This window comes from Physella acuta, unplaced genomic scaffold (genome assembly GCF_028476545.2).
Source record: "Physella acuta isolate Inbredline_101_S28 unplaced genomic scaffold, ASM2847654v3 ptg000058l, whole genome shotgun sequence".
In the NCBI taxonomy this organism is placed as follows: Eukaryota; Metazoa; Mollusca; class Gastropoda; family Physidae; genus Physella; species Physella acuta.
Genome location: NW_026731578.1, coordinates 695,353 through 717,809, shown reverse-complemented (window position 1 = coordinate 717,809; position 22,457 = coordinate 695,353). Strand labels below are relative to the sequence as shown.

The following is a 22,457-nucleotide window of genomic DNA, read 5'->3' as shown; positions in this document are numbered from 1 at the left end:
ATAATGATGGTGTCAGAATAAAGCACATTTATTTAATTGAATCTCATAAAATAACAAAACTAGCCAGTTGCATGAAAAATGACCACATGTCTACTCACCAATAATGATGTTCCTGAATTACCCCATGTCTACTCACCAATAATGATATTCCTGAATATAAAAATGACCCCATGTCTACTTACCAATAATGATGTTCCTGAATGACCCCACCTACAATGATATTCCTGAATATAAAAATGACCACATGTCTACTCACCAATAATGATGTTCCTGAATTACCCCATGTCTACTCACCAATAATGATATTCCTGAATATAAAAATGACCCCATGTCTACTCACCAATAATGATGTTCCTGAATGACCCCACCTGCGATGATATTCCTGAATATAAAAATGACCCCATGTCTACTCACCAATAATGATGTTCCTGAATGACCCCACCTACGATGATATTCCTGAATATAAAAATGACCCCAAGTCTACTCACCAATGATGATGTTCCTGAATGTGGAATGACCCCATGTCTACTCACCAATGATGATGTTCCTGAATGTGCCCATGTCTACTCACCAATGATGATGTTCCTGAATGTGCCCATGTCTACTCACCAATAATGATGTTCCTGAATGTGCCCATGTCTACTCACCAATAATGATGTTCCTGAATGTGCCCATGTCTACTCACCAATAATAATGTTTCTGAATGTGCCCATGTCTACTCACCAATAATAATGTTTCTGAATGTGCCCATGTCTACTCACCAATAATAATGTTTCTGAATGTGCCCATGTCTACTCACCAATAATAATGTTTCTGAATGTGCCCATGTCTACTCACCAATAATAATGTTTCTGAATGTGCCCATGTCTACTCACCAATAATAATGTTTCTGAATGTGCCCATGTCTACTCACCAATAATAATGTTTCTGAATGTGCCCATGTCTACTCACCAATAATAATGTTTCTGAATGTGCCCATGTCTACTCACCAATGATGATGTTCCTGAATGTGCCCATGTCTACTCACCAATGATGATGTTCCTGAATGACCCCACCTACGATGATATTCCTGAATATAAAAATGACCCCAAGTCTACTCACCAATGATGATGTTCCTGAATGTGGAATGACCCCATGTCTACTCACCAATAATAATGTTTCTGAATGTGCCCATGTCTACTCACCAATGATGATGTTCCTGAATGTGCCCATGTCTACTCACCAATGATGATGTTCCTGAATGACCCCACCTACGATGATATTCCTGAATATAAAAATGACCCCATGTCTACTCACCAATGATGATGTTCCTGAATGTGGAATGACCCCATGTCTACTCACCAATGATGATGTTCCTGAATGTGCCCATGTCTACTCACCAATGATGATGTTCCTGAATGACCCCACCTACGATGATATTCCTGAATATAAAAATGACCCCATGTCTACTCACCAATGATGATGTTCCTGAATGTGGAATGACCCCATGTCTACTCACCAATGATGATGTTCCTGAATGTGCCCATGTCTACTCACCAATGATTATGTTCCTGAATGTAGAGGCTAGAAACTCTGGTAGCTTGGGCTTGTGGCTACTGTTGGGGTCAAGCCTGGTGTGTAGACAGTGGACAAGTTCAGAGATTTCATCACAGGCTCTGGTCAAACAGGCTGACAGGGACACTGAAACCAAAGGTGGACACAGGTTAAACTGACCCATAGGGTCAAACAGGCTGACAGGGACACTGAAACAAAATGTTGACACAGGTTAAACTGACCCATAGGGTCAAACAGGCTGACAGGGACACTGAAACAAAAGGAGGACATTGAGCCATTAACCAAAATATACCTAAGTTAGTCGGCTTAAACAAAGGGAGAATTTGAGTGTTATGTAAGAAAAAATGCCAAGGCTGTACCCACCGTCATCATCTTCAGCTTCTTCCCTTCTGTCATCTTGAAACAAGCAGGCAACATGTTCTCCTGGCAGTACAGCCACTGTAGGGAAAACATTGGGCACAATAGTGGGGCAGGTCACTTTGGGATAGTGGGGGGGAGGTCATATAAAAGTTTTAAAAGTTTACTTGAGGCCAGATATAAAAGTTTACTTGAGGCCAGATATAAAAGTTTACTTGAGGCCAGATATAAAAGTTTACTTGAGGCCAGATATAAAAGTTTACTTGAGGCCAGATATAAAAGTTTACTTGAGGCCAGATATAAAAGTTTACTTGAGGCCAGATATAAAAGTTTACTTGAGGCCAGATATAAAAGTTTACTTGAGGCCAGATATAAAAGTTTACTTGAGGCCAGATATAAAAGTTTTAAAAGTTTACTTGAGGCCAGATATAAAAGTTTTAAAAGTTTACTTGAGGCCAGATATAAAAGTTTTAAAAGTTTACTTGAGGCCAGATATAAAAGTTTACTTGAGGCCAGATATAAAAGTTTACTTGAGGCCAGATATAAAAGTTTACTTGAGGCCAGATATAAAAGTTTACTTGAGGCCAGATATAAAAGTTTACTTGAGGCCAGATATAAAAGTTTACTTGAGGCCAGATATAAAAGTTTACTTGAGGCCAGATATAAAAGTTTACTTGAGGCCAGATATAAAAGTTTACTTGAGGCCAGATATAAAAGTTTACTTGAGGCCAGATATAAAAGTTTACTTGAGGCCAGATATAAAAGTTTACTTGAGGCCAGATATAAAAGTTAAAAAGTTTACTTGAGGCCAAGAGCTGGTAGAGAAAGCCCACAATGCTGCAGACCCAGGTGGCCTTGTCCGTCTGACCCATCAACGCGTGGACCGTGGGGTCCTGCAGCAGCAAGGACAGGCAGGACAAACAGTTCTGGATATGCTCGGATTCTGGCAGCATGTCATGCTCCACTGACCAGTGGATCAGCTGGGGAAAGAAAACATTGGCCAGGTAGAGGTTCAACCAAATCATCAAGTGCTGGAACTTTCTGCCTGCTTGGTGAGCAGGAAGCTTTAATACTTTAACCCTACAAAAATTCCTTTTGAAAAAAAAAAAAATCTGACTGAGCTTTCACTTAAAATCATTTAAATATCCAACACTATCAATATTTTGTAATCCAAAGAGACTACTTATTACAGCACAAAGTACAACAAAACTAGCCACTAATTACCTCAGCACAAAGTACAACAAAACTAGCCAAAAATTACCTCAGCACAAAGTACAACAAAACTGGCCACTTATTACCTCAGCACAAAGTACAACAAAACTAGCCACAAATTACCTCAGCACAAAGTACAACAAAACTGGCCACTAATTACCTCAGCACAAAGTACAACAAAACTGGCCACTAATTACCTCAGCACAAAGTACAACAAAACTGGCCACATCTTTCAGACTGTCTGCAGGTAGAACACCTTTCCATGGAAACTGGTTGAGGGCCACCATGTAGCGCACAAAAGCAGACGCCAAGCAGAAGTTGGTGTCCACCCACTGAGCATCTGTAAAGAGTTCTTCTATCCTGTCCATGTAGTGTAGGCTGGAGGCTGGGGCTGAATCTACACAAACATACACATGTCAATTCTGTCAAGCCTTCAGATCATGGGGTTGAATCTACACAAACGTACACATGTCAATTTAGTCAAGTCTTCAGATCATGGGGCTGAATCTACACAAACACACACGTCAATTTAGTCAAGCCTTCAGATCATGGGGCTGAATCTACACAAACATACACACGTCAATTTAGTCAAGCCTTCAGATCATGGGGCTGAATCTACACAAACATACACATGTCAGTTTAGTCAAGCCTTCAAATCGTTCAGATTAATTCTAAAGCTTTTTTATCCAATTACTTAAGCCAATAATCCAACTACTTAGGCCATTAATCAAATCATTTAGGCCATTAATCCAACTACTTAGGCCATTAATGCAACCACTTAGGTCATTAATCCAACTAGAGGCCAGTAATCCAACCACTGGGAAGTAACTAAACATAACTTTATAAGTAAATTTTATATATTCAAAATTGTAATAAAATAATAATACATTAAAATTGTTTACATTAAATTCAAAATTGTAAAAAAAAAGACCTTAATAAACTTTACATAATTCAAATGTATGGGACCAAAGATACATAATGTTAAGCTATTCATGCTAATTTTTTACCCATCCTGAAAACCCATCCTAAACTGTTCAAAAAATCCAAAAGTATCTTTAAATACTATTGCTCTAACAAAAAAAAATTCTCTTAATTTTTATAAACAAAAATCTTTTACTTTCCCTTCCCAGAACAGAACATCATTTCCTGTCAGAAACTACTAGCGTGGTGTAATGTAGTTGACCATTATGCCAAGTTTGTGAACACATCTGGTGACAGACTGAAGCAGGTAATAAAGAGGCACTCACCCAAGACATTGGTGGCTGACTATAGCAGGTAATAAAGAGGCACTCACCCAAGAAGACAAGACACTGATGTGGCATGGGCAGCTGGAGCACCACGTTGTTGATGTGTCTGATCAGGGTCAACTGGGAGGCCTGGAACAGGGGGTCAAGGGCGTGCTCGTTAGGGTGGGGCTGAGGACTGAGTGAACCCATCTCCACATCTCTGTTGTAGCGCAGCATGGAGCGAAACGCCCCCAGGGACATGCACTCCTCAAGGATGGACAAATTAAATTCCTGAAAACAAACAGACAAAAGTGTTGCTTGGCAAAAATGTTCGCTTGTGTAAGTTTCAATACGCAATTGTAGAAGTTTGCCATACATTTCTGTTAAAAATATTTTAAACATTTATTTTCTGGAGATTGACATTTAAACTATAGCTTTCAACATGTATTTCAGGTGTAAATGTTTTGGTAGAAAGATTTGACTTGAATGATTGCAGCCTGCCCACCCACCTTGGTCATAGTGATTGATAGAATGTCAGGATATTCCAGACGCTGCAGCAGGAATGCACACTCCCGCGTGTTGGGGTTTGACTTGAAGCACTGCTCTTTTACTATTGACAGGTAGAACTCCTAGAGACAGTAAACATTTCTCAGTCAGAACAAAACCATCACAATCATATCTTTATTTTTTTAATTGTTTAATAACCTAATAACTCTTAAACTTAAATATACTTACCAAAGTAATTTAAAAATGGTTTTGTTTGTACTAGTAATAAGAACGGGTGCCTTCTTAGTATTGATAAAGGTCATTTAAAAAGGTTTTTATATTGATAAAAAAAAACTAGTACCTTGTTGATATTGATTTGAGCAACATCCAACGGTACAGTGGAGAGGGGGTGGGATCTCTCAGGGGACAGTTTGATCTGTGCTGTGGAACCTGCGGCTGTACACAACTTGCTGAGTAGAGAGGTCAGACGCTCGTGTCTGGGGAATACAGTGTATCAAAATATAATCTTAGACTTAAGTGACACCAAAAGTAAATAGTGTACACAAAAGTAAATAGTCTACACAGATAAAAGCATGAGTTAGCACCTTTGTATCAATCCATTGGACTTCATGAACTGTACAAGTTTCTCTATATCCTCCTTTGGTAGTTGCTTGGATATCTCCTGACCAGAGAACAGCAAATGTCAGTACACATATGATACATGTGTGATAACATGGAATATGTCTTACAAGTCTGAATGAGGTCAGAAGTCAGTCTTACAAATGTAAGCAGAAGCATGCCTATCTCCAGAGAAACACACAACTTATGGTTTCTCCACACAACCTACCTCTGTGGTTTCTCCACACAACCTACCTCTGTGGTTAGTCCACACAACCTACCTCTGTGGTTTCTCCCAGAAGCGCCTCCAACCTCTGACACACAATGGCATCGGTCATCCTGGTGATGGCCAGTCTGTGGCAGCCCAGGAACTTGTCAATCAACAGCGCCACCAGAGACCCACTTTGTGATATGTGAATGGCGTCCAGACATTTCAATGTTCTCTTTACCATGGAGGGCTGCAGAGACATGGAGTATGAAGGAGTAGGAGATAAATTAATGGTAGGGTTTGGTTAGAGGTGTAACAATAAGCTGGAGGGTGAATGTTGCAGTGGAGATCTACCTTAGTGATGCTGTCACCTCGAGCATGGATAGCCTGGATGAACAAACTACTGGCCGCAGGGTTCCGATGGATTGCACTAGAAATAAACACAAAGATTATCTTAAGCTTAGAGAAAACAATTGTTTGGACAAACACAGCACAACAGGTTTTGATAGCTTAAGTTAAACTTTTTAAAGTTTTCGTAGTGTATATCTATATATATAATTCTCTACATGCGGGACACCACCACGTAAGCACGCATCGCTTCCCCCTCCCTTGCGCTCCAAGCATATTGCTACCACCCCAACAGTCTGATGAGCTTTGGTTCACGACGAATGTTTACAATCGTAGAGCCAAGTTGAATTATTGACAGCTATAAGGGGCAGATAATTTTGTATTTAAATGATTTGAAACCAAGAGGAGGTAACAATTTCTGCTTTATCTTTTCATTTTTGTCTGTAAACTGTCGTCATGGACGGCTGCTTTCACAGTGTGTGGGGGGGGGGGAGTGTTGAATTCACAAATTATGAATTGCTGATAAGCAGAAAATAAAAAAACAAGATAGCGGCGTATGGTACGTCGCAGGTCAGCTCGTTTATTATAAAGTATCAAGTCCTATACAGTAGCCAAGAACAACATCCCTGTGCTGGTAGCTGCCAATGTTATCTAGAACTACCCCTCCCCACTCTAGAACAATCTCTCTCCACTCTAGAACCATCTCTCCCCTCTCTAGAATCATCTCTCTCCACTCTAGAACAATCTCTCCCCACTCTAGAACCATCTCTCCCCACTCTATAACAATGCCTTACCTGATGAAGTCCTGTACTGGTGACTCCTGAGACAAGAGAATCAAATCGCTGACATGGTTGATGATCAGCCACGTCATGTGTTCTGCATCACTCAAGTTTTCACACTGAAAGTTCATTGGGAATTTTTTTTAGTCACTCAAGTTTTCACACTGAAAGTTTATTAGGAATTTTTTTTAGTCACTCAAGTTTTCACACTGAAAGTTTATTGGGAATTTTTTTATAGTCACATGCACTCAAGTCACAGATCATATCTCCTGCCACACAGACAAGACCATCACAACTTTATAAGAAGAGACTATCAAAAGATGAACCAGGCCCTTACAACGAAGCAAATGAAACGTTTACCACATAATCACAGAACACGAAGCAAATGAAACGTTTACCACATAATCACAGAACAGAATGAGTCCACCTCTGCGCAACATTTCAAGACGACAACACTGTGAAGCGGGGCTGCTGCTGGTGTCAATGTCTTCAGAGATCATGGCGTATTCACCCCTGGGTCAGATAAAAAAGGTGTCAGACAGGGGCAGGTAACAACCTGTAATTACCTGGGTTCACCTGTGTCTCACTCACCTGGGGCCTACAGCTTTGTAGGTGGGTGGGGTTTGCACCACCCGCGTCCACAAGCTTCTGTCATCAAAGTTGATGAGTATGAGGACGTTGCACCAGTGGAGGGTGAGGGCGGGGCAGACGTTGCTGATACCAACCATGTGCTCGTTGATCTCCCCCACACTGTACATGCACGCAGGCGACTCCAACTGCAACAGTCGCATGGCAGCTGTGGCCACCTTACGGAACAAACCTGCAGGTAGCCAGAACACACAATTAGTCACTACACAGTAAGAACACACAATTAGTCACTCCACAGTAAGTACAAACACAATTAGTCACTAAACAGTAAAAACACACAATTAGTCACTAAACAGTAAAAACACAGAATTAGTCATTTGCTATTAACTTTGCTGGAGATAAAGTAGGAATGTATAGAAACCCAATAAACTAAGTTAGACATAAATAGGTACAATGATTTACTTTAGTCTATTGGCTAGAATCTGGTCCAGATCTTACCTGACTGAAACATGTGAGTGATGTAGAGCAGAAGATGTAGTGTCAGCTGCAACAGGAAGTGGCACCTGTTGGTGGAGGTCCCAGTCAAGCCAGAGTTGGAGAAGCTGCTGGGGTTACTAGATCCTAACAAGGATGTTTCTCTGTTCAACATCTCAGAGCACTTGCCAATCACCTGCAGCAGAAACCTGGGGATTGACAAGTTTTATGTCATGACACCTGTACAACCAAGTTTTGTGTCACATCACCCCTACAACCAACAAGTTTTGTGTCACATCACCCCTATAACCAACAAGTTTTGTGTCATGACACCTGTACAACCAACAAGTTTCATGTCACATCACCCCTACAACCAACAAGTTTCATGTCACATCACCCCTACAACCAACAAGTTTTGTGTCACATCACCCCTACAACCAACAAGTTTTGTGTCATGACACCTGTACAACCAACAAGTTTTGTGTCACATCACCCCTACAACCAACAAGTTTCATGTCACATCACCCCTACAACCAACAAGTTTTGTGTCATGACACCTGTACAACCAACAAGTTTCATGTCACATCACCCCTACAACCAACAAGTTTCATGTCACATCACCCCTACAACCAACAAGTTTTGTGTCATGACACCTGTACAACCAACAAGTTTTGTGTCACATCACCCCTACAACCAACAAGTTTCATGTCACATCACCCCTACAACCAACAAGTTTTGTGTCATGACACCTGTACAACCAACAAGTTTTGTGTCACATCACCCCTACAACCAACAAGTTTTGTGTCACATCACCCCTACAACCAACAAGTTTTGTGTCACATCACCCCTACAACCAACAAATTTTGTGTCACATCACCCCTACAACCAACAAGTTTTGTGTCATGACACCTGTACAACCAACAAGTTTTGTGTCACATCACCCCTACAACCAACAAGTTTCATGTCACATCACCCCTACAACCAACAAGTTTTGTGTCATGACACCTGTACAACCAACAAGTTTCATGTCACATCACCCCTACAACCAACAAGTTTTGTGTCATGACACCTGTACAACCAACAAGTTTCATGTCACAACACCCCTACAACCAACAAGTTTTATGTCACATCACCCCTACAACCAACAAGTTTCATGTCACATCACCCCTACAACCAACAAGTTTTGTGTCATGACACCTGTACAACCAACAAGTTTCATGTCACAACACCCCTACAACCAACAAATTTTGTGTCACATCACCCCTACAACCAACAAGTTTTGTGTCATGACACCTGTACAACCAACAAGTTTTGTGTCACATCACCCCTACAACCAACAAGTTTTGTGTCACATCACCCCTACAACCAACAAGTTTTGTGTCATGACACCTGTACAACCAACAAGTTTTGTGTCACATCACCCCTACAACCAACAAGTTTCATGTCACATCACCCCTACAACCAACAAGTTTTGTGTCATTAGCTAGGCCAATGCAAAAATTTAATTTCAGTAAAACAATATAATAGTTACATATTTGGATAGGGGCTGTCAATCTGATTACAGATCAGTTTAAATTTTCAAAATCTGACCATAAACAAAAAAGTTATGAATTTTTTTGTCATTAAAAAACAGCAGTTTTTTCAGACAACCGGGGTAGACCCTGAAAGAGGAAAAATACTGGGAGGGTATGGACCAAATTTTTAAGAGTTTTTCACTAAAAGTGGTATAAAAGCAAGCAGACTTCACCAATTGATGTCATTTTATGATATTTTGTAGATTTTTGTATGCCGAATCCAATGATGCTATTTTAAAAAGTGTCTTTTGATTACATAACAGACTTATTTCATGGATTATGTAATACCCCCCCTTCAATTTTTTTTACAACATCTGATAATCTGTGTGATAAGAAGTCATTCTTTAAATTAAACACTGTTTTAAACCATAATATGACATTTGTATATGCTGAAGCTAATGGTGATATATAAAATGGTCGAACATTATTACAAAACTATAAAGGTCAGGTTATGTAATTCGCACCTTTTGCTCATAATTTACCATGTATTTATTTTAAAATCTCTTTTGCTCATTGTCAGTTAACTTAAGTGAATAGCCTACTTAAAGAAAAGATAACTAATACAGTTTTAATACAAAGAGAAGGATGCTATAACAATAGTATATTTGTGATCAGTGTTTCTTCCAGACTTTTTTCTCCGGGGGGGCACTTGAAATCTTCGGGGGGGCGGTAAACTTTCTTCGGGGGGGCGGACACTGTTAAAAGTATATATTTTCTATATAAATTATATAAATTTCATTTCGTTCGGGGGGGCGGTAAAAAATTTTCGGGGGGGCTTCGCCCCCCCGAAGAGATGCCTGGAAGAAACTCTGTTTGTGATGATGTAACTTCTTAAAATATGTTATGTAATCTATGTGCAATCGTACAGGCCTACTCTATTCCAAAAATATAGGCATATCTTATTATATTTATATTTTTGTTACTTTAAATGTCATACCATTGATACAACTTTCTTCTATAGAATTAGCCTAGTTACAAATGTGTCTTATCAGAATCAGTGTGCTTTATGACAATTTTGTAATATTTTTAAACACAAAAAAAATTGCTCATTTTTACAATTTTAATAACATAAACATTGGCGGAAAATTGTTTTTTTTTTTAGGTTGTACAAGGTAGTGTAAGGTATAGGTCTATAACATAGATTTATATATGCTCAATGTTTATGCTAGTTGTAAGCTTGTGTATTTTGTAGGCCTACCATAGGCCTATTACATTGGGAAAAATGCACGTGTTTGAGTGCTTGACTGTGTGTAGTAGATGCTAGGCATTTTTTAAGTTTCCGGAGGCGTTTATCACCAACAGCATTTGCCTAGATATAGTTCAATCAGACGTGGTTAACCAGGTTTTCTGACCAACGAATTTTATTGCCGGATTACGTAAACACGAGGCTAGATAGGCTAGTCGGCCAACCCGATGAATTGAACGTGTCAGACGAATATTATGTAATTTTAGAGACAAAAGTCTGGGAAGATTTCCTGATCTATGCCCGAGGGTTAGTAACATCAACTCCACAAAGTGAAGGGGGAGGGAGGTGGGGTATGAAACCACCGCGAGCCGCTCGGGTACCGTACGGGTGTTATACAACATCAAAAGCGCCGACCCTCGGCTTGTCGCGTCACGGAGTAGTGGGGGCGGGGTGAGGCTATGGATGTTACATACGGTGTTACAATAGTTACATACCGTGTAGGATGGTCAGTGACTCCCCATACCCACCCCATCCCATTTTGGTCGATTTGGCAAGCTAGTAACCTCCACGTTGTTAAGGGTTTTAAAATTTTTTAGTCAATCGAAAAAAAAAGAGCCCGGGGTAAAATTTAATTTATTTTTTAAAGTCATTTTTACGAAAAAGTAATGTACACAATAATGAAACGTTACGGCACGCGAATCACGTCAGCATTGTTTGGTCGGGTCGCAGCTATCCGGATTAATTTCTAAAGAAGATTAATTTTGACGATTAGTAAATACTATTACGACTTTTTTTTTTGCCGTTTCAATGGTTTAAAACACGGTTATGAAACACGCCTGTCTACTTAAATATAAAATAGCAATACCCGACGAGTCAAATACGGGAACACACGTATCTATCTTAAGAAATTGTTTATAGTCTCATCCAATCGGATCAACCGCCTAGCGTCACGTGACCACACACTCGGCTGTGCTACACGATGTGTAGATCACGATTCAGTCGGACGGCGGCCGACGCGTTAATTTTTATTTTCGTTCCGTCTTAAAATGTATGGACGGCTTTATTATGAGGTGTTATAATACATGTCCTACATTAAAATAATCGGCGGGATTTCAGGAATACAGCTCAAGGTTCAAATTAAAAATCGGTTCATTAATAGCCCAAATAACTTAGTTCAACTTTGCCGTTCGATATCTCCAAAAGTATTTAACATATTTTCCCCAAGAACCTTGAGCGTTATACGTGAACATTTAATCTATTCTTCTACCAAGCTTCACTGTTGTAGTACGAAAACTCAAAGAGTCTATAGACTCTAAGTAACACCCCTCTTTTAAAAAGGTGAAAAAGCCTCCCCCCTAATCGGCACGTCGCCGCGGGGGGTAAAAAATGCGATTAAATCGGCGATTTCTTCCACGTCTGAAATAATAAAGAAATAAAACTTATACAGTTAAAAAGGTTGTTCAATTACGAACAGAATGATGTATAACATGTTAACATAAACACAATAAAAGCATGCAAAAAACAGAGTTAAACATGCAGGGGGTAGGGAAAAGCCGATTTGTCCGATTTTCTCGGCAGCGGCATTGGCCTAGCTAGTGTCATGACACCTGTACAACCAACAAGTTTCATGTCACATCACCCCTACAACCAACAAGTTTCATGTCACATCACCCCTACAACCAACAAGTTTCATGTCACATCACCCCTATAACCAACAAGTTTTGTGTCATGACACCTGTACAACCAACAAGTTTCATGTCACATCACCCCTACAACCAACAAATTTTGTGTCACATCACCCCTACAACCAACAAGTTTCATGTCACATCACCCCTACAACCAACAAATTTTGTGTCACATCACCCCTACAACCAACAAGTTTCATGTCACATCACCCCTACAACCAACAAGTTTTGTGTCATGACACCTGTACAACCAACAAGTTTTGTGTCACATCACCCCTACAACCAACAAGTTTCATGTCACATCACCCCTACAACCAACAAGTTTTGTGTCATGACACCTGTACAACCAACAAGTTTCATGTCACATCACCCCTACAACCAACAAATTTTGTGTCACATCACACCTACAACCAACAAGTTTTGTGTCATGACACCTGTACAACCAACAAGTTTTATGTCACATCACCCCTACAACCAACAAGTTTCATGTCACATCACCCCTATAACCAACAAGTTTTGTGTCATGACACCTGTACAACCAACAAGTTTCATGTCACATCACCCCTACAACCAACAAGTTTCATGTCACATCACCCCTACAACCAACAAGTTTTGTGTCATGACACCTGTACAACCAACAAGTTTCATGTCACATCACCCCTATAACCAACAAGTTTTGTGTCATGACACCTGTACAACCAACAAGTTTCATGTCACATCACCCCTACAACCAACAAGTTTCATGTCACATCACCCCTACAACCAACAAGTTTTGTGTCATGACACCTGTACAACCAACAAGTTTCATGTCACATCACCCCTACAACCAACAAGTTTCATGTCACATCACCCCTACAACCAACAAGTTTTGTGTCATGACACCTGTACAACCAACAAGTTTCATGTCACATCACCCCTACAACCAACAAGTTTTGTGTCATGACACCTGTACAACCAACAAGTTTCATGTCACATCACCCCTACAACCAACAAGTTTTATGTCACATCACCCCTACAACCAACAAGTTTCATGTCACATCACCCCTATAACCAACAAGTTTTGTGTCATGACACCTGTACAACCAACAAGTTTCATGTCACATCACCCCTACAACCAACAAATTTTGTGTCACATCACCCCTACAACCAACAAGTTTCATGTCACATCACCCCTACACTGAAGCTTGTGATGTGACAAATGAAAATTTGAACAACATTTTACCCACCAGGCTACTGTCTCCTCTGGCGCCAGATTCCTTAGCAGCTCCACAACAGAGTTGGATGCTGACATGTTCTCCACATCTCTGATCAGACACACATGAAGCTGGGGGGGGGGGGGGAGAGAAAAATATTTTCAGTGCCAGCCAGTTTTGATAGAAAAAATAAAAGGCTAAAGTTGGGTGTAACAGGATCAACTACCTGCAGCTCAGTCAACCTTGAAAGGATGACCTCTTCTTTGGACTGGGAGATCAAGACCCTGATTATAATCAGCACCAGACACAACCACTTCTGTAGGCTGGGAAGGTCACTCTGGAAAATATGTGCGCTAAGTTAGTCACAAAAACTTTTGGCTAAGTTAGTCACAAAAACTTTTGGCTAAGTTAGTCACAAAAACTTTTAGCTAAATTAGTCACAAAAACTTTTGGCTTTGTGACAATTTCATTTTAGAAATGTTGAACATTAAATAAGTTGACATAAGTAGAGTTAAAAAAAATAAAATACAACTAGTTGTCTAAGTTAAGCTAAGACAGAGACTGTGATGAAAAAGTTACCACGTCATGCGGCTGGGCCAGTAAAGTTTTCAGCAAGAAATCCACCGGCCTGAACACACTTGGAGAAACAGATTCAAAGAGACGGTGTAGGACATCTAAGGCATCTTGGTTCTCTAGGTTTATCTGCTCATGGGAGGACAAGGTGGAGCATCAGGAAATTGTAACAGTTGCTAGAGACATGGGTCATATCAGAGTTTACAACTGCCAAATTGTACTGATGACAAGGTGAGAGAAAAATGTTTGGCCAACCTGTTGCTTGGCCAGGGCAGGTAGAACAACGTCCATGACTTGACGAGACAACCTTTTCCATCTCTCTTCACTCTCTCTGTGGCACTGTTGCAGCACCAGTGTAAACATATCCAGCGCCTAGCAACAGTAGCAGTTTAAAATTAGACATGGCTAACATGTTCTTTAAACATAACCAGTGCCCATAAAAGAGTAAGAAACTATTTCCTACCTGGTAGTAATGGACCAGTCTCAGCAACATGGACACTACCACTTCCCTCTGGGTCTCCAGGTCTTTGCCTACTTCAGATTTCACTGTCCCTCTTAGGAGAAATAGGTCATAGACCACAGGTCGTAGGGCGGGTATTGCTGGAAGATAAAAAAATTTTTAAAATAAAAAATTGCTTACAGAATAGTTTAGGCAAGAACTCAACCTCATCCCAGCTTTTGACCTTGACCTACCATGAGGTAGACCAATATCTATGATTCACTGTTGCCCCCCCCCCTTTCCCCTACCCTAAATGTTTGACCTTGACCTACCATGTGTGGCAGGCTGTAGACCACTGGCCATGATGCCATCACACCTGTGAATGATGCGAGGCATGTCTATGATTGTTACCCCCCCCCCTACCCTAAATGTTTGACCTTGACCTACCATGTGTGGCAGGCTGTAGACCACTGGCCATGATGCCATCACACCTGTGAATGATGCGGGGCATGTCTATGATTGACTTGCTGTGGAATTTCTCATAAGACAACATCACCAGGAACTGGAAGATGGGAGGGATCAGCACCTCAGAGTTTCTGGAATACAAGACCCATCAGGTCAGCAGAGAACCAGCATTAGATCAAGGCATGGGAGGACATCTCATGGCGACAAAATGTTTGATAGACATCTCCCATGTAAACAAATGAGAAAGCCAATGAAGATCTGATGTAACCAGCTTACCTGATCTGACCCTCCTCAATGAACTCAAACTGTCTGATGACAAAGCCAATGAAGATCTGGTCAGAGTCCAGCAGGCAGTAGTTGACCCTGAGCTGGATCAGCTGGGCCAGTAGAGCCAACACCTGACACTAAAACATCCAGGTCACACAGTTAGAGCACAAGATGTACACATTGGTATCTATACATGTCAGATGTTTTAGCAACACTATAACAGGAGAGGTAACGGTCAAGTAAATAATTAAATCAATTACCTGTAGGTCAAGGCTGGAGGTCACTGTGTATTGTTTCAGAGCTTTGATGACCAGAGGTTCAAACAGACGAATGTATGACCCAATAACTGACTGAAAACATTCAGAGAAAATAGCTGCTAATTCAAAACATTCATCTCTCATAAACACTTTAAATTTGAAATAAAATGTATGATTAACATTAATGATAAAAAAATCTATGATAAATCAAAATGATAATTCTTTTCTTGAACACAATAATCACCTTGTCCACTTTGCTTGTGGGTTTGAGAATGGCTGGCAACTTCCTGTCAACTCGTTGCTTCAACCACAGCAGGGAGCTAGGAGATAAATACACAATTAAATCCTTCAAACTTTAAACAACCTGCTAGCAAATTTTACATTACAACAAATAAACTTCATTATTATTTTAAAGACTTTTATAATAATTTCTAAATGCTTCCATTTTTTTCAATGTCAAATTCAATTTTTCCTATAAAATGTAAAAAATGAACATAGAGGGCAAAAGAGCGAGATCAAAGAAGTTACCTGTGAGCTTCATCAGCAGGTAGGGTAGCCCTACAAGCGGCACCCACCAAACAGTTGGCCAGCTGGGCGTAGGGTTTGTTGACACAGTGGTAGTACAGGCCAGGACTTGAACCCCCTGGGATCCTGGCATTCAGGTCAGAGGTCAGAGAGGCAGCTGACTGGCTGTTGGAGTCCCATTGGCTGGCCAGGTTGGTGCCAAATAGGGCTTTCAGGAGCTGGAAAGGTGAAAGGTCAAATGTTTACACTAAATGTATTCTAGGGCTGGCTGACTCACTGCATTAGCTGCCACACACAACTGTACCTGCTGTACATATACACCTGTACCTGTTGTGCACATACAGTGACTGTTACATAAAACTTTACCTGCTGTACATATACACCCGTACCTGTTGTGCACATACAGTGACTGTTACATACAACTTTACCTGCTGTACATATACACCTGTACCTGTTGTGCACATACAGTGACTGTTACATACAACTTTACCTGCTGTACATATACACCTGTACCTGTTGTGCACATACAGTGACTGCCACACACAACTTTACCTGCTGTACACAAAGCACTGTCCAGGTGGGCTCTAGGGCCATGGTGACCTTGAGGTAGCTGAGAATCTCCTCTGTGACCTTGCCAACATCATAAAGTGTTGCAATCTCCAGGAGTTGAGACAGGACGGTCAAGGTCGTCCGTAGCATTGTACAAAACTTGTCAGAGCTGGTCAGGTCAAGGGACGTCTGCAAGCAATTTTAAATTTTTAACTTTTAAGTAAACAAACTATACTTTTCTTAAACTTAAAGAAAAAATGAAAATTGAGAAATAAAACATTGAAAAAGCAAATGACTACAAATATGTTTCATCAATGAACACATGTTTCAAGTGATGAACAACTCCAATGACCTTAAAATTAGAGTATGACCCTCTGAGGACCTCAAACAACTTCATGTACTGGGGAATGTTGTAGAAGGAACCAATGCCATCTTTCTTGCTCTTGTCTTTCTCTGACTCTTTTGTATCTGGGGGGGGGGAATCATGGCATTAGTCTACTACAACACAGGTATAAGATAATTTAAGTCAACCTACCAATACATGAGTCTACTTAGATGTGAGTTTTTACAAAATAATGAAGAGTCTTACCTTTAGCTGCTGGCTTCTGGTTGGTTTTCTGTTCAGGTGAGCCCCCAGCTGCACCAGGAGTTGTCTCCTTGTCTCCTTTCATCTTGCGTCTGACAGGGCTGAGAGTGGCTGCGTTAGGCAGGGATGGGAGGGAGGCTTTAACCTGGGGTGGGCCTGGGATGGTTTCTTCTATTGCATGTGTGCAGGCATTCAACAACCTGAACAACACAAACATCTAATATTAGACTAGCAGCTCAAGATCTATTGATCTATTGGGTAGTTACAAAAAACATCTAGGTCACTGGGCACAGTCATGCCCATTTTTATGGTCTAGACCAGTGGTTCCCAACCTTTTTCGAGTGGCGACCCCCTTTTATAAAAATTAAGTGACCCGCGACCCCCATAGAATTAAAAAGCCGAAATTAGTATGGAAATCAATAAGCACTAAAATAAGATTTTCTAGTAGACTTTCAATATGAACTACTCTTGATAACTGTTTTAATACCATGAGTAAAATTGCATACTATTCACTAAACATTCTAGGTTAATTTTTTTTATAAAGTATTTTTTTTTTGTTAACGCCAACCTATGTCATTATCATTATCTTAATTTTGTTTTTAATCGAAAAATAGTGTTCAAAAAAAATTATATTCTCGAAAAGTCAATCAATTTTACGTTTGGATATAAATGGTTAATACTACACCAAAATTGTGTCTGAATTTTTTCATCTTACGCGGAATCATTCTACAAATCAAAGAATTCATCTTGTAATTCATCGGGAATGCTGGCAACATCAAGGGAAAAAGAGAATGGGTAATGTGTCAATGCAGATTCTTTTTTTTTTTCAGCTCAGAGAAATAGCGCTGCAGTTCGTTTTCAATAGATTCAAGATGCCCAGAAATTTCTTCTTTCAAAATTTTAATTATCTCACAATTAGATTCATCTACCACACTGCAGAGTTTCTCAAATTTACAATATTTCCAAGATTTATTTTCTTCGCCGATTTTGCAGCTTTGATAAAAATGCCCCGAGATTATCATGGAAAGTGATAATATTCGTTCATTTTCCCTGAAGCTTCAGGTTATGCTTATGTTGATGTTCGAACACATCTGCTAGGTATGATACTCTCTCCAACCACTCTACGTCGTTTTAAGTATACCAAAAGTTCTTGTTTCCTTTGCATTCCCAAGAACAATTTGATTTCAGATTTCAATTCAAAAACACGATTCACAACAATTCGTTTGACAGCCAGCGCACTGTAGTGTAGAAGAGCAGAACCTCGTGATCTTTATTCAGGTCTTTGCTCAGTTCTTTGAAGGCTCCAGATTTTATATAATTTACGACTTATACTAGCAATGGAGTCTTGATGGTAATTGGTGAGGGCAGTGGTTAAGGAGCTAAATCTTTTCTGCTTTCTGAAAGCCCGATTTTGACCTAAACATAGATGGTGGACCATCCGTACAAACCCTCACAGCCGTTTTAACCCATTTTAATCATCCAATTTTTAAAAAAAAACGTATTTCTTTTCTCCATGCTATCTTCACAAAAGAGCAACTCTTCTTTGCTATCATCTGAATAAATATAGACAAAGACCAGCAACTGCGAACACGAACTCGCGTCTGTTGATTTATCAACTTGAAAAGCAAACAATGGTGAAAGCTTAATTTCAATAAAAATGTGTTATTTAACATCTAAGGACATGTAAGAATTAACTTCACCATCTTCAACATGCAGCGTTTGATGAGCTTTTCTCCTATTGTGTTTTTTTTTTTTGCTTGGCATTTTCTGTCGCGACTTCATGTGATGCTGGCACTAATGCTGAGTTTCCTTGGTGAAAACTTCCTGTTCGATCAAGTCTCTGACGTTTGCAACTAGCTTCATACCGACGAAAGAACTCCATATCTTTTTTGGTGTGTTTCGAATGACTCGTGTCAAATGACGTTTTAGTTTTGAAGATTTCATAGATTCTTGTCTGAGAACAACTTTGTACAGTACGCTTTGCTTCTTCTCTATTTCCTTTCTAGTGATGTTAGTAAAGCCGAATTTCAAAAATTCTTCTAAATATTTATGTTTTGTTTCAAATTACTAAGACTTAGTATACCAGTTAGCGACCCCCCAGAAATCCCTTCGCGACCCCCAGGGGGGTCGCGACCCCCAGGTTGGGAACCCGTGGTCTAGACTGTTTAGGTTTCCTTAAGATATTTGAGTAACCTACCTGTACTTTCAAAACATACATTAAACTCAACTATTTGAGCAACCAACCTGTATTTTCAAAAAATACAATAAACTCAACTATTTAACCACCCTACCTGGCAGTGTGTGTAAACAGCTGTTCTATCATGGGCACCAGAAACCTGTCCATCACAGCTGCCCAGTGTCCATCATCCCCTGAGCTGGACACCTTGTCCAAGTCCTCACTGGGTCGAAGGTTTTTGTAGGCCGCTCCTAAAACAGTAAATCAGTCATTCGTTATTTAGGTTCAAATAAGAAATACTTGTTTAATAACAAAAAAAAAGAAAACAAGTCCTTTAATTTTTATGTGTAATAACAGTCTAGTGTTAAAATAAAAAGTGCAGTGAAAAAACTAACCACAAACAAGATTTCCAGCTAGTTCCAGAAGATCCTGGTGGGTTGTGAGTTCCAGTCCAGCGTAGGAGGAGAACATGAGGGACAGAACAATAGGGAGTGGTCCTCCACCACTGGCTGTGGTCAGCTCATCCATGCTGTGGACAACAGGCCAGGGGGGTCAATTACTCAAGGCTCTTGCACAGTTACAGGGAATATAACAAGTCACATCACAACACCAATCTAATGAAATATCTGCTGACAGATGGTCAAGTTACCTGGATGCACTAAGTGACCTACTAAAAAAATATCTGCTGACAGATAGTCAAGTTACCTGGATGCACTAAGTGACCTACTAAAAAATATCTGCTGATAGATGGTCAAGTTACCTGGATGCACTAAGTGACCTACTAAAATAATATGCTGACAGATGGTCAAGTTACCTGGATGCACTAAGTGACCTACTAAAAAATATCTGCTGACAGATGGTCAAGTTACCTGGATGCACTAAGTGACCTACTAAAATAATATGCTGACAGATAGTCAAGTTACCTGGATGCACTAAGTGACCTACTAAAAAATATCTGCTGATAGATGGTCAAGTTACCTGGATGCACTAAGTGACCTACTAAAATAATATGCTGACAGATGGTCAAGTTACCTGGATGCACTAAGTGACCTACTAAAAATATCTGCTGACAGATGGTCAAGTTACCTGGATGCACTAAGTGACCTACTAAAATAATATGCTGACAGATAGTCAAGTTACCTGGATGCACTAAGTGACCTACTAAAATAATATGCTGACAGATGGTCAAGTTACCTGGATGCACTAAGTGACCTACTAAAAAATATCTGCTGACAGATGGTCAAGTTACCTGGATGCACTAAGTGACCTACTGGGAGGTCTACGTATCCCTATCTTCTCCACCTTTTCTTTAGCTGCTATGGGCTTGGCTGGGCCACAGCTCCAGGACGAGGCATATTGTGTAACTAGATATTCATGGGACAGACGGCACAGGGCTTGACAACAGCCACTCTGTTAAAACATTGTAATAAAACAGGGTATGAATGAAGTAAATGTAAACTTACTATGACATATTTAGACTGTTTGATCAAAAGAGTATGTAGGAAGTAAACTTACTGTGACATATTTAGACTGTGTGATAGAGGGAGTATGTAGGAGGTAAAATTACTGTGACATATTTAGACTGTGTGATTGACAGGGTGTGTAAACTTACCATGACATATTTAGACTGTGTGATCAACAGGGTGTGTAAACTTACTGTGACATATTTAGACTGTGTGAACAAAAGAGTATGTAAACTTACTGTGACATATTTAGACTGTGATCAACAGGGTATGTAAACTTACTGTGACATATTTAGACTGTGATCAACAGGGTGTGTAAACTTACCATGACATATTTAGACTGTGTGATCAACAGGGTGTGTAAACTTACTGTGACATATTTAGACTGTGTGAACAAAAGAGTATGTAAACTTACTGTGACATATTTAGACTGTGTGAACAACAGGGTGTGTAAACTTACTGTGACATATTTAGACTGTGTGAACAAAAGAGTATGAAAACTTACTGTGACATATTTAGACTGTGATCAACAAACTTACTGTGACATATTTAGACTGTGTGAACAAAAAAGTATGTAAACTTACTGTGACATATTTAGACTGTGTGATCAACAGGGTATGTAAACTTACTGTGACATATTTAGACTGTGTGAACAAAAAAGTATGTAAACTTACTGTGACATATTTAGACTGTGTGAACAACAGGGTATGTAAACTTACTGTGACATATTTAGACTGTGTGATCATGTGTAAACTTACTGTGACATATTTAGACTGTGTGATTAATAGGGTGTGTAAACTTACTGTGACATATTTAGACTGTGTGAACAAAAAAGTATGTAAACTTACTGTGACATATTTAGACTGTGTGAACAACAGGGTATGTAAACTTACTGTGACATATTTAGACTGTGTGATTGACAGGGTATGTAAACTTACTGTGACATATTTAGACTGTGTGATTGACAGGGTATGTAAACTTACTGTGACATATTTAGACTGTGTGATCAACATGGTATGTAAACTTACTGTGACATATTTAGACTGTGTGATCAAGAGAGTATGTAAACTTACTGTGACATATTTAGACTGTGTGATCAACATGGTATGTAAACTTACTGTGACATATTTAGGCTGTGTGATTGACAGGGTATGTAAACTTACTGTGACATATTTAGACTGTGTGAACAAAAAAGTATGTAAACTTACTGTGACATATTTAGACTGTGTGAACAAAAAAGTATGTAAACTTACTGTGACATATTTAGACTGTGTGAACAAAAGAGTATGTAAACTTACTGTGACATATTTAGACTGTGTGAACAAAAAAGTATGTAAACTTACTGTGACATATTTAGACTGTGATCAACAAACTTACTGTGACATATTTAGACTGTGTGAACAAAAAAGTATGTAAACTTACTGTGACATATTTAGACTGTGTGAACAACAGGGTGTGTAAACTTACTGTGACATATTTAGACTGTGTGAACAAAAAAGTATGTAAACTTACTGTGACATATTTAGACTGTGTGAACAAAAGAGTATGTAAACTTACTGTGACATATTTAGACTGTGTGAACAAAAAAGTATGTAAACTTACTGTGACATATTTAGACTGTGTGAACAAAAAAGTATGTAAACTTACTGTGACATATTTAGACTGTGTG

At 39.6% G+C, this 22,457-nt stretch overlaps 1 protein-coding gene across 1 annotated transcript in view; it reads right to left on the bottom strand.

Moving 5' to 3' along the window:
- LOC131948048 (huntingtin) overlaps positions 1 to 22,457 on the bottom strand; it is a 50,117-nt gene that overhangs the window by 15,593 nt on the left and 12,067 nt on the right. The window contains exons 19-48 of the mRNA XM_059309517.1: positions 20,575 to 20,735; positions 19,721 to 19,854; positions 19,441 to 19,576; positions 17,153 to 17,349; positions 16,916 to 17,031; positions 16,567 to 16,752; positions 16,018 to 16,232; positions 15,734 to 15,809; positions 15,493 to 15,582; positions 15,242 to 15,369; positions 14,948 to 15,096; positions 14,525 to 14,661; positions 14,317 to 14,433; positions 14,068 to 14,190; positions 13,715 to 13,825; positions 13,522 to 13,619; positions 7,875 to 8,059; positions 7,380 to 7,608; positions 7,187 to 7,301; positions 6,804 to 6,907; positions 6,016 to 6,091; positions 5,735 to 5,911; positions 5,441 to 5,517; positions 5,197 to 5,332; positions 4,859 to 4,978; positions 4,418 to 4,640; positions 3,321 to 3,520; positions 2,714 to 2,891; positions 1,918 to 1,992; positions 1,537 to 1,680 (exon numbers count right to left, since the gene is read on the bottom strand). Of these exons, the coding sequence (XP_059165500.1) occupies positions 1,537 to 1,680; positions 1,918 to 1,992; positions 2,714 to 2,891; positions 3,321 to 3,520; positions 4,418 to 4,640; positions 4,859 to 4,978; positions 5,197 to 5,332; positions 5,441 to 5,517; positions 5,735 to 5,911; positions 6,016 to 6,091; positions 6,804 to 6,907; positions 7,187 to 7,301; positions 7,380 to 7,608; positions 7,875 to 8,059; positions 13,522 to 13,619; positions 13,715 to 13,825; positions 14,068 to 14,190; positions 14,317 to 14,433; positions 14,525 to 14,661; positions 14,948 to 15,096; positions 15,242 to 15,369; positions 15,493 to 15,582; positions 15,734 to 15,809; positions 16,018 to 16,232; positions 16,567 to 16,752; positions 16,916 to 17,031; positions 17,153 to 17,349; positions 19,441 to 19,576; positions 19,721 to 19,854; positions 20,575 to 20,735 (4,213 nt within the window). The remainder of the gene's footprint in view (positions 1 to 1,536; positions 1,681 to 1,917; positions 1,993 to 2,713; positions 2,892 to 3,320; positions 3,521 to 4,417; positions 4,641 to 4,858; positions 4,979 to 5,196; positions 5,333 to 5,440; positions 5,518 to 5,734; positions 5,912 to 6,015; positions 6,092 to 6,803; positions 6,908 to 7,186; positions 7,302 to 7,379; positions 7,609 to 7,874; positions 8,060 to 13,521; positions 13,620 to 13,714; positions 13,826 to 14,067; positions 14,191 to 14,316; positions 14,434 to 14,524; positions 14,662 to 14,947; positions 15,097 to 15,241; positions 15,370 to 15,492; positions 15,583 to 15,733; positions 15,810 to 16,017; positions 16,233 to 16,566; positions 16,753 to 16,915; positions 17,032 to 17,152; positions 17,350 to 19,440; positions 19,577 to 19,720; positions 19,855 to 20,574; positions 20,736 to 22,457) is intronic.